The sequence below is a fragment of the Amblyraja radiata genome, chromosome 4, assembly GCF_010909765.2.
Source record: "Amblyraja radiata isolate CabotCenter1 chromosome 4, sAmbRad1.1.pri, whole genome shotgun sequence".
NCBI classification, from domain to species: Eukaryota; Metazoa; Chordata; class Chondrichthyes; order Rajiformes; family Rajidae; genus Amblyraja; species Amblyraja radiata.
Genome location: NC_045959.1, coordinates 22,944,072 through 22,955,696, shown reverse-complemented (window position 1 = coordinate 22,955,696; position 11,625 = coordinate 22,944,072). Strand labels below are relative to the sequence as shown.

The 11,625-nt window shown below is 47.3% G+C and overlaps 1 protein-coding gene across 5 annotated transcripts in view; it reads right to left on the bottom strand.

Annotated features, from left to right (window-relative positions):
• Positions 1–11,625, bottom strand: part of znf516 (zinc finger protein 516) — a 135,267-nt gene that overhangs the window by 63,136 nt on the left and 60,506 nt on the right. For 4 of the 5 annotated variants that reach the window (XR_004411651.1, XM_033019068.1, XM_033019067.1 and 1 more), the window contains exon 2: positions 4,891–6,800. Coding sequence is in view for 4 of the 5 variants with exons in the window: in XM_033019068.1 (XP_032874959.1) it covers positions 4,891–6,652 (1,762 nt within the window). In the remaining variant the exon portion in view is untranslated. The remainder of the gene's footprint in view (positions 1–4,890; positions 6,801–11,625) is intronic. The other variant, XM_033019070.1, reaches the window with a different exon arrangement.

Sequence of the window (11,625 nt, the reverse complement as noted above, 5' to 3'; positions counted from 1 at the left end):
GAGAAGAATGTTGAAAATCATCTTGTAAAGGGCAGTTTATTTTTCAATCAAACTAGACAAGAGTCAATTTGATAAGAAGGATCAGAAGCTGAAATGCTGCTTGGAAAACAGATGTATGAACAGTATAGATGAACAGAGAGATTTGGGCTGCGGATGCAACTGTTGTGAGAAATAGTTAATACTTTAAATTAATGGCCTGCGATTGTGGATCTTAAACATTAACTCTGTGTGTGTCTCGAAAGTCCTACCTGAGCTGCTGAGATTTCCCAGAACTTTCTCGTTAGCATGGAAACAGGCCCTTTGGCCCAACTTGTCCATGCCGACCCAGTCACCTGTATGAGCTAGTCCCATTTTCCTAATTTTGGTCTATATCACTTCCCAGAATGATAACATTAAGATTGGGATCTACCCTGGAAAGATAGACACAAAATGCAAGAGTAACTCAGCGGGTCAGGCAGCATCTCTAGAGACAAGGAATAGGTGATGTTTTGGGTCAGAGTTCTGACCTGAAATGTCATCTGTTCCTTTTTCCCAGAGATGCTGCCTGACCCGCTGAGTTACTCTTGCATTTTGTGTCTATCTTTCAGTACAAACCAACATCTGCAGTTTCTTCCTGCACTGGAAATATAAAATTGATTGGACCCAATGCTCTACATGTGACTTGGCAGGACTTAATGTAAAGGCTAATCAGGTAGGTTTAGCACTAGACAGCTCTAATGCTCTGGTTTTAGCTCTGCAATACAGCCAAGGTGAGTCTCGAATCCACAGACACCTTTCTTGCCTGGTCCGATGTTTCATTTCTGTCTTTTACTTGTAGGTCATATTATATTATCTCCCTCAGCCTTGTAAATATGCAACTACTGATTTAACCTCCATTTGGATTTAGTCATGTACCAGGCATAGAGCAAGACCATTCCATCTAATAAGTCCATAACAACCCTTCTTGAACCTTCTGCTAACCAAGCACAAATAACTCTCAGTACAATCCTCTCTTCCATTCTCTACTGTTCAAATCTAGTTCATCCTTAAATTGCAGTGGTTATGGTCAATGTTGAGTAAGAATACAACAAAGTACATAGAAACATAGAAAATAGGTGCAGGAGTAGGCCATTCGGCGCTTCGAGCCTGCACCGCCATTCAATATGATCATGGCTGATCATCCAACTCAGTATCCCGTACCTGCCTTCTCTCCATACCCCCTGATCCCTTTAGCCACAAGGGCCACATCTAACTCCCTCTTAAATATAGCCAATGAACTGGCCTCAACTACCTTCTGTGGCAGGCAATTCCAGAGATTCACCTCTCATTCCTGGGATTGAGAACAAGGGGTCACAGTTTAAGGATAAGGGGGAAGTCTTTTAGGACCAAGATGAGAAAATCAATTTTTACACAGAGAGTGGTGAATCTGTGGAATTCTCTGCCACAGAAGGTAGTTGAGGCCAGTTCATTGGCTATATTTAAGAGGGAGTTAGATGTGGCCCTTGTGGCTAAAGGGATCAGGGGGTATGGAGAGAAGGCAGTATGGGATACTGAGTTGGATGATCAGCCATGATCATCATATTGAACGGCGGTGCAGGCTCGAAGGGCCGAATGGCCTACTCCGGCACCTATTTTCTATGTTTCTGTGTTTCTATGTTTCTACTGCCAAAATGCATGACTCCACACTTTGCTACACTATATTCCATCTGCCAGTCTCTGCCCACTCTCCCACCCTATCCAAGTCCTTTTGCAGAGTCCCTGCATTCTCTACACTACCTGCCCCCCCCCATCTTTGTTTCCTAAATTTAATTTTGATTTCCTGGTTATGTCCATGGCATCTGCTAATCATAGGATCACAGAAATATACAGCATAGACATGGGACATTTCGGTCCACCTCATCCATGCCAACCATCATGCCGATCTATGCTAATCCCATTTGCTTGTCCTATCCATGTACCTGACCAAACAACTTTTAAACATGTAGTGTGTAGGAAGGAACTGCAGATGCTGGTTTACACTGAAGATAGACACAAAATACTGGAGTAACTCAGCGGATCAGGCAGTGTCTCTGTTGAGATGGAATGGGTGGCGTTTCGGGTCAAGAACCTTCTTGAGACTGAGAGTCAGAGGAGAGGAAAACTAGAGATATTTGAACGGCATGCAAGGTGTGAAAAGGACATCAGAGCAGATGATGAGCATGGAAATGTACACTGGTTCATTGTTGGCTGAGGGGAAGGTGACAACGAGGCATACAAATAGTAAAATTAATCAGGAGTACATTGAAACTAGTCAGAGAACTAGGGTGGAGGGAGGAATGGAGAGGGAGGGAAAGCAAGGATTACTTGAAATCAGAGAAATCGATATTCATACCAGTGGGTTAGACCAATCCATCCCGACCTATGTCCAGGCCCAATCCCTCCCGACCTATGACCAAGACACCCCACACTCCCTTCGTCTCTTCAATGACTTCTGTTTTCCAGGCCCATACTCCTTCATCTTTATTATGGACGTTCACACCTCCATTCAACACCAGGAATTCCTTCTCAACCTCAGAAACAGTCAATTTCCCTCTACCGCCAATCACAAACCCCTCCTGCAATGATCCTTGTGTGACGAGAAGCCACCAATGCAAGCTGGTATCCATCAACATGATTTGTTGTAATCCACCTAAACACTAGCGTTGACCAGCAACCATCCATCACCCCCTTACCACTCAACCTCCCCACTCTCAAATTGATGACATCTGCAAACATAGAAACATAGAAATTAGGTGCAGGAGTAGGCCATTCGGCCCTTCGAGCCTGCACCGCCATTCAATATGATCATGGCTGATCATCCAACTCAGTATCCCGTACCTGCCTTCTCTCCATACCCTCTGATCCCCTTAGCCACAAGGGCCACATCTAACTCCCTCTTAAATATAGCCAATGAACTGGCCTCGACTACCCTCTGTAGCAGGGAGTTCCAGAGATTCACCACTCTCTGCGTGAAAAAAGTTCTTCTCATCTCGGTTTTAAAGGATTTCCCCCTTATCCTTAAGCTGTGACCCCTTGTCCTGGACTTCCCCAACATCGGGAGCAATCTTCCTGCATCTAGCCTGTCCAACCCCTTAAGAATTTTGTAAGTTTCTATAAGATCCCCTCTCAATCTCCTAAATTCTAGAGAGTATAAACCAAGTCTATCCAGTCTTTCTTCATAAGGCGGTCCTGACATCCCAGGAATCAGTCTGGTGAACCTTCTCTGCACTCCCTCTATGGCAATAATGTCCTTCCTCAGATTTGGAGACCAAAACTGTACGCAATACTCCAGGTGTGGTCTCACCAAGACCCTGTACAACTGCAGTAGAACCTCCCTGCTCCTATACTCAAATCCTTTTGCTATGAAAGCTAACATACCATTCGCTTTCTTCACTGCCTGATGCACCTGCATGCCTACTTTCAATGACTGGTGTACCATGACACCCAGGTCTCGCTGCATCTCCCCTTTTCCTAGTCGGCCACCATTTAGTTAGGGTCGCTAATACTGCTTTCAGATCCATATTCAGAAGTCAACTCCAGCCTATCGTCTCCATTATAAACCACCATCTAAAATTCCCCCACCTTCTCCAACCTTACCTGCAACCATATGCCGGCAGCTTGTGACATCTTAGCAGCAAGAACAACCAATTTGCAGCCTCTGCCACTTCCCTTCCCCACCTCAAGCCACCTCAGGAAATATTCGGACAGGTTCGCCCAGGAAATGATGCCAGGACTCGGAAAGCAGAGAAATGGAGGGAAGGTTGGTGGAGGCATGGCCCCACCAGAAGCAGCACAATTAAAATCAGGGGTGCTCAAGTGGCCTGAATCGGAGCAATGCAGAGAGCACAGACAGAGGGTTCGGGTGGCAAGGAAAATGGGAGAGCAGGCCATTGGGAGTTCAGTTGTAAGGTTTATGTTAAGAGCTCAAGACCAAGGAAGGTACAGGACGAGAGGCTGGGCAGGAGGGAGATGACGAGGAGTCAAAACATGGTGATCGTATCACAGTGGCTACTTCACAAGACACCTGTAGCCTACCTTCCACTGAGCCCTGTAAGTCCCTTCTAAAGAAGCCTGTATAGACCTACCAATGGACTATATGCAGTCTCTTCTGATGGTGCCTGGAGAGTACCTTCCGATGATGTCTCTTACATATTCTTCAACTGGACCCTCTGTACATTCCCTTGTGACAGAGTCTGTACAGTCTCTTCTGGTGCTCTCACCCTGCTTCTTCCATCGGGAAGCATCCAAGAATCTGAGGACAGATACCTCCAGGTTCAAGGACAGCTTCGTCCATCAACCATCAGGCTCTTGAACCACCCTACACAACCCTATCAACAATCTTAACTCAGCACCAAGCCACTATGGATTTCTGCTCTATTAAGATTGCCCAACATACGTTTGCACTATCATGATCTAGTTTACTAAGAATAACTGATTAATTAATCGTATATTTATTATTACTGTTGCTCCTAACATGCCCGTAAAGTTGCAACAAGAAATAATTTAATTGCTCAGATCCGTTTCCGGTGCATGTTTGGGCGTCATGGTGGGGCGCAGCATTAGAGCTGCTGCCTGACAGCACCAGAGACCTGGGTTCGATCCTGACCATGGGTGCTGTCTGTATGGAGTTTTTACATTCTCCTTGTGACCACGTGGCTTTGCTCCAGGTGCTCTGGTTTCCTCCCACACTCCAAAGATGTACAGGTTTGTAGGTTAATTGGCTTCAGTAAAGATTGTAAACTATCCCCCTGTGTAGGACAGTGCTAGCGTAAGGGGTGAATGCTGCTCCTCTAAAGTCTAAAGTGAAGTCTGGAGTCCAATAATTGAACACTCTTGATGTTGGTTATTTATATCCCCTGCCTGTATAGTCCACCTGCAATGTAACTCGCTTACCCATGTCCGACTTCCCCGCTGCATCCTTTTCTGACAGCATCTCCGCGATGCCTCCTGAATGGTGAGCACCAGCCTGGGCCAGTGCAGGCACGGCTGCATCTTCCGGGGCTGAGATGGAGCTGGGGGAGCTGGGCTGACTGTTGGACGTGGAGTCTGCTTCGCTGATGGAGCTGGGCCCGGGCTCCTGCATCCTCTTCCTCCTGTGAACTCTGGAGTGGAGCACCACTTGGTGGTAGGTGCGGAACACCTTGCCACATTCTGGACACTCGGTGCTTCTGCCCTTGCTGGGGCCGGGCTCACAACTCTCCCTGGATCGGCTCAACAAACACCCCTCGCCCATCAGTCCGTCTCGCCGTTTGGAGCAGCCGCTGCCGCCGACGGCGTCTCCTTCCCGCTTGCGCTTCTCTGCGCCGGCGAGGATGCCTTCCCCTCTCACCTTGTCACCGGTCTCCGACGTGGCATCGTCTTGTGTCAGGTCTCCCACCTCTCCCCCCTGGGTCAAATACCACGCCAAGTGGCTGCTCACGGGATCAAACTCCGCCAGCCCCTTCGCCGACAAGCGGTCTGCGAAGTTCTCCAATGACAAAACTGGCCTCAGGTCCAGACACTGAAGGAAACCATCCTTGGTCGAGATATCTGGTGCTTGTTCCCCTGGGTGGTGTGGATCAGCTCTGGAGTGGAGCTCCTCGTGTTTGATGAGACTCTGCCCGTTTGGGAACAGGTAGCCGCATTTCATGCACATCTCGTACTGAGAGAAGGCCACCCCCATTCTTTCCTCTTGCACCACGTTGTTGATGGTGACCAAATCCTCGCCGTCGCCCCTCCTGATTTTGCTCCTGCTCCTGTTCCTCGCGCTGTGCACCTTCATGTGGTTCTTCAGGAACCAGGGCTCCTTAAACCTGCGGCCACACACTGGGCAGCCATGCTCCAGGGCGCCGCTGTGCTTCTTCATGTGGGCCTTCAGGCACCAGGCTTGGGTGAACGTCGCCTGGCAAGTGTCGCAGGTGAACCGTCCCACCCGCCGCTCGGCCCGCTCCTCCTCCTCGCCGGCTCCTCTTGGCACCTCTGCCGTGATGTGGACCCTCTCGATGTGGCTGAGGAAGCGGTCTTCCCTCAGAGTGGAGTAGTCGCAAAGCCTGCACTTGTACAGCTGGTGGAAGAGCTGAACGTGTTGGTCCAGCTGCTCCTGTTTCTCGAAGGCTCCCCCGCAGCCCCTGCACCGCAGCGTAGAGGCACCTGCACTAGCGTGGGCTTCCCTCTCCTTCACCATCCGAGGCAACACCTTCCCGTGATCTTCCTTGGCCGACTGGGGTTGGCGGGTCTCCATCCCGTCAGGCTCTTCCACCTGCCGCCCACCCCCACCTGTCTCATGGCCCTCGCTTAGGTCCCCCATCCTGTGGGTGCGGATGTGTATCTTGAGGTTGCCTTTCTGGGATGCCCTGTGCTCACAGTACGGGCACTTGTAGGGCTTCTCGCCTGTGTGTGTCCGCATGTGGACCGACAGCACACTGAGGAAGGTGAAGTTCTTCCTACAGATGGAGCAGGTAAACTTCTCGCCCTTCCTCTCGTCTCCGTCCTCGCTGTCGGAGCGGGCACGGGGTGGCACGCCCAGGCTTTCCGCCTCTGGTTCTTCCAGAATCTCCACATGCGTGCCAGCTTTCCCCTCCGTCGCTCCTGCCCTCTTCCTCGGTCGTTTGTTGAGTGGAAACATCCTGGGGGTCAGGCTGGGATCTTCCTCCACAGTTTGCTCCTGGGCACCCATTGGTTTTTATCACCAACACCCTTCCACCTCTTCAGTAGCCATCGCCCTGCGGTCAGAGCTCCTGGAAGTTCTCCACTTTGACACTACTTTGCTGCTTGGCTCTACTGGAAAGGTCAGTGGAAGGTCACATTCAAAGGGTCACCCGAATCTAGAATTAAAGAGAGAGACAAAAAATGTTTTACATCTCTGTCACCTAACGTGGTAAAATATCACTTCCCCAAAGGGAGAATCTTTCCAGGGATGGCACAAAAAATGTACTTCCAAATTACCTGAACCATGATAAAACCTGACGTTAAGAACAAGAAACGGCAAACAAAACAAATATGCTCGAGGAACGCAGCATCTGTGGAGGGAACTGGACAGATGATGTTTCAAGTTGGGATGCCAGTTGTTTACAGATGCCTTTTTGGGTCGGAACCATGACGGCATAGTGCCGCAGCAATAGAGTTGATTGAGTCTGTGCAGATTTGTACGTTCTCCCTGTGACTGTGTGGGTTTTCTCCGGGTGCTCTGGTTTCCTCCCACATTGCTTGTAGGTTAGGGTTAGGCTTCTGTAAATTGTCCCTAGTGTGTAGGATAGAACTGGTGTACAGAGATCGCTGGTTGGTGCAGACTCGGTGGGCTGAAGGGCCTATTTCCACGCTGTATCTCTAAATTAAACTAAAGACCCTTCATCAAAGTCTGATATATGGTCCTATGCTAAAATGTTATCTGTCTATTTCCCTCCACAGATGCCGTCTGACCTGCTGAGTTATAGAATCATAGAGTCGTACAGTATGGAAATTGGCAATTCAGCCCAACTTGCCCAACGTGTCCCATCTACACTAGTCCTACCTACCAGCTGTGGTCCATAACCCTCTGAATCTGTCTGAACGTTTCTTGGTCGTTGTGATAGTACCTGCCTCAACAACCTGCTCAGGCACCTCGTTCTTTACACCGCCACCCTTTGTGTGAAAGGGTTCCTCCAGCAATTTGTTTTTTTTGCAAGATTCTCACACCTGCACATTCTTGTGTATTCAAATGGTTAACCTGAAGCCTGAGAAGGATGTGAATCTTGGAATTCCTTATTCCAAAGAGTTGGTGATATCTTAATCACTAAAGGGTAACCGCAAGACAGAGATGAGTAATTCCTTGTGTGGCAACATCATTAAACTCAAATTATGTAGCCAAGAAAATCTACTAATCCTTGCTGTTGCTACATAAAGACACAACTAGTCCTGCCTATATCTTGCAACGCAGAACCCAAAGGTCAACAAGGATGTTTAGTTTAATTTTGTTTATTTAGTGTCATGTGTGCAGAGATATAGTGGAATGCTTGCTCTGCATGCAATCCAGTTAAATCTTAATATACTGTACATAAGTACAGTAGATCCTCTTCAGCAGCAGCAGCAGAGAGTTGCCTCATTTTAACCCCATTTTGCAATTTCCACGTCTCTGAAAAATGTAATCTTGGTCTAAGGGGATATGCAGTTTCTCATCTTCTTACTTTACAGCCCGATGTCTTTGTGGCACTGAATCAAAGATGTAGGGGTCGGCCTGTATAGTGTGGTGCCGTGGGCTCCTTCCATTGCTGTCTCTCCTTCTCGATTACCCTCCTAAAAAATCCTGCTTTGGCTTCCTTCCATGTCCCAAATTAAATTGACTCCTATACATTTTCCCTTAGCGTAGCTAAATGAAAAACATTGGCAATGGTTTATTATCATATGTACTGAAATAGAATGAATGCAACTGTTCACTGTTCAAAGAATCAAAGATGAGTTGATGGGCAAGGGGGAGAGAATAAGCTGTGGGTAAATAAGGTGAGGGGTAGTAGGGCATTTAAGATTGATCCATTAGGAGTTGGCATGGGATTGATGGGGGGAAAGCCTCCTTCTTTATTATAAATAAAATATGTTAAACTAATGCATCCAACTCTCCTCAGATGTGCAAAATCTCCCATGGTACTACTTCAAAAAAATCGCAGAGAATGGGGTCAATGCTCAAGTTTAGTTTAGTTTAAAGTTCAAAGTTCAAATTTATTCGTCACATGCACCAACTAAGCTACAGTGAAATGCATTTGCCATGCAGCGATGCAATTGAAAATAGAGACACAACATGGAAACAGGCCAGTGCGTTCCACCCATTTACACAGTGAAGTGTGTCAGTGCGTTCCACTAACCCATCATAAAGCAACTCAAATATGCAAGCCTTATTCTGCTCTTTTATCCACTCATCATTGCCACTTTTATCTCCCACTCCTTCCTTTCCTCTCTCACCCTTAACCTTTCACTGCCCTCTCCCTCCCCTGCATCTCACACAGTCAGCTGGGCAACTGGTTCAAAGGCAAAGCAATTGAAATAGTAACAAAACTGACTGCAAACAGTTAACACAGGCAAAATTAAATGCTTTGTTTGCATTTTCATCGTGTCATTACATGTACTTGAACTCACTTGTGTTAGCCTCCAATTTTTTGGGAGATAATTTCTGACTTCTGGCAACTTGAATACTATACTCAATGATCCATTGCCAGGAAATAGGGAGACCTTTATACTATTTAAAAAATGCCAATCTGTTATTCAGTGCACAAACTGAACTAAATAGTTACTTCTTTTGGTCTGCTTTTGATCATCACTAAGGCACTCAGCTGCTTATTTTCTCTGTCTGTGTAATCTAGCCCTGCTATTAATGTTAACTAATACCTATGTTACTGCAGTCATCTTTGGAACATTGAACATTACAACACAGACTGGCGCTACATATCTGGACTGGCACTTTGAATCGATTGTCCTATAAATGGTCTCTTTCCCATTTCATCCCCCATTTCCTCAGCCCTTTACCTACACACACAACTCTGCAACCAAATTCTGCTCGATCTTCATCCACAAGTTTCCAGGTGACACCACCACCACCACAGTGGGCTGGATCTCAAACAATGACAAGACGGAGAACAGGAAGTAGACAGTGAGCCTGACGGCATGAATCTTCTTCAAGGTCATCCAAAGGAAGCAGCTGGTCATCGACTTCAGGGACCGGGGGAAGAGCACGCGCTCCAGTCGGCATTATTGGTCCTGAAATGGAGATGGTTGAGAGCGCCAAGTTCCTAGGTGTAAATACAACTAGCAACTTCATCTGGTTCAACCGCATTGATGCTATGACCAAACAACACACCAATGCTTCAACTTTCTTGGAAGACAAGGAAGATTTGACATTCTTAGTTTAGTTTTAGCTTAGACATACAGTCATGAAACAGGCCCTTCAGCCCACCGAGTGCATGCCATCCATAGATTACCCATTTGCACAAGTTCCATGTTGTCCCTGTTTCTTGTCCACGACATACACACTGGAAATAATTCACCTAAAACCCCGCACGTCTTTGGCATGTGGAAGAAAACCAGAGCACCCGGAAGAAATCCTTGCAGTCATAGGGAGAACGCACAATCTACACACAGAGAGCACCTGAGGTGAGGTTGAAAACTGGATCTCTGGTGCTACGAGGCTCCCAGCAGTGCCATCCATGTCTCAAATGACTCTTACCAATTTCTACAGATGCACCATAGGGTATTGGGATGCACCACAGCTTAATATGGCCACTGCTCCATTCCAGACCGTAAGAAATGAGAGAGAATTGTGGATGCAGTCCAGTCCATCACACAAGCCAGCCTCCCACACATCCCTTCCTTCTCCCCCCTGTTCACCCTCACGCCTCTCGCCCACCTCTCCCTCCCTCCCCCCTCTCCCTCCCTCCCCCCTCCACCACACCACATGGATTCTACGCTTACTGCTGACTTGACAAAGCAGCTCCCATAATCAAGGGCCACTCACATCCTGGCCATTCTCTCTTCTCCCCTCTTCGATCGATCAGAAACTGCCATGGGTTGAAACCACATACTACCAGATTAAAGACTAACTTCTTCCCCATTGATATCAGCCTCTTGAACGGTTCCATCATATGCTAAGGATTTATTCCCAATCTCCCAACCCACCTCACACTTTTGTTATCTGCACTTTCTCTGCAGCCGTAACACTACCTTCTGCATTCTGTCTCCTTTCTCTTATTCACTATCTATTGAAATGTTTGGTTGCTTGTCCACATGTATGGTATGATCGGCCTGGGTAGCATGCAAGACAGCTTTTCGCTGTTTTCCAGTACGTGACAACTGATTGATTGCAAGATACAGCATGGTAATAGGCCCTTCAGCCCACCGAATCCACTGCTGACCATCGGTCGTCTGTTCACACTAGTTTTGTGTTAACCCACTTTTGCAGCCACACCTGACACACTGGGGGCAATTTACGGAGGTCATTTAACCTACAAACCCACATGTTTTTGGTATGTGGAAGGAAACGGGAGCACCTGAAGGATACACGCTCAGTCACAGGGAGAACGTGCAAACTCCACACAGGCAGGACTCGAGGTCTGGAGCAAACCTGGGTCTCTGCGCTGGGAGGCAGCAGCTACACCAGTTGCGCCACTGTGCAATAATAAACCAATGCTAATACCAGTTTTATTATGAATCTCAGTAATACCCCACCGCCATCTGTTCAGAGGTACTGTATGTTTGTCATGTTACTAGAATTCACATTAAACACTTCATTCATTCTACAACGGATAAAGGATGCTCACGGGAAGTTCAAGGAATATTCAAAATGTGGAATATCAAACAGTGCAGTCACCGAACACATCTGGGCAGGACGGATATTACTCACAGTTTGAAATAAGACTTAGGGCAAAGAAGTTAAAACAGCGGCCATTGCCATGAAATGGAGGGGGCGGTCAAATATCCCATGGTATTATTCCACAGAGACATTCTCCCCAGTGTCAACAGCCAATATTTATCCTTCCATAACCATCATTACCTTGTTCTCATCACGTCATCCATTTTCGTGAGCTTACAATGCTTGAGCCAGTTGCCTAGTCTTCTCTATAGCTCCAGTGAGTTCTCTGCCAGAAAAAACCCCTAACCACGAATGGGATGTCCTGCAGTCATTTTCAG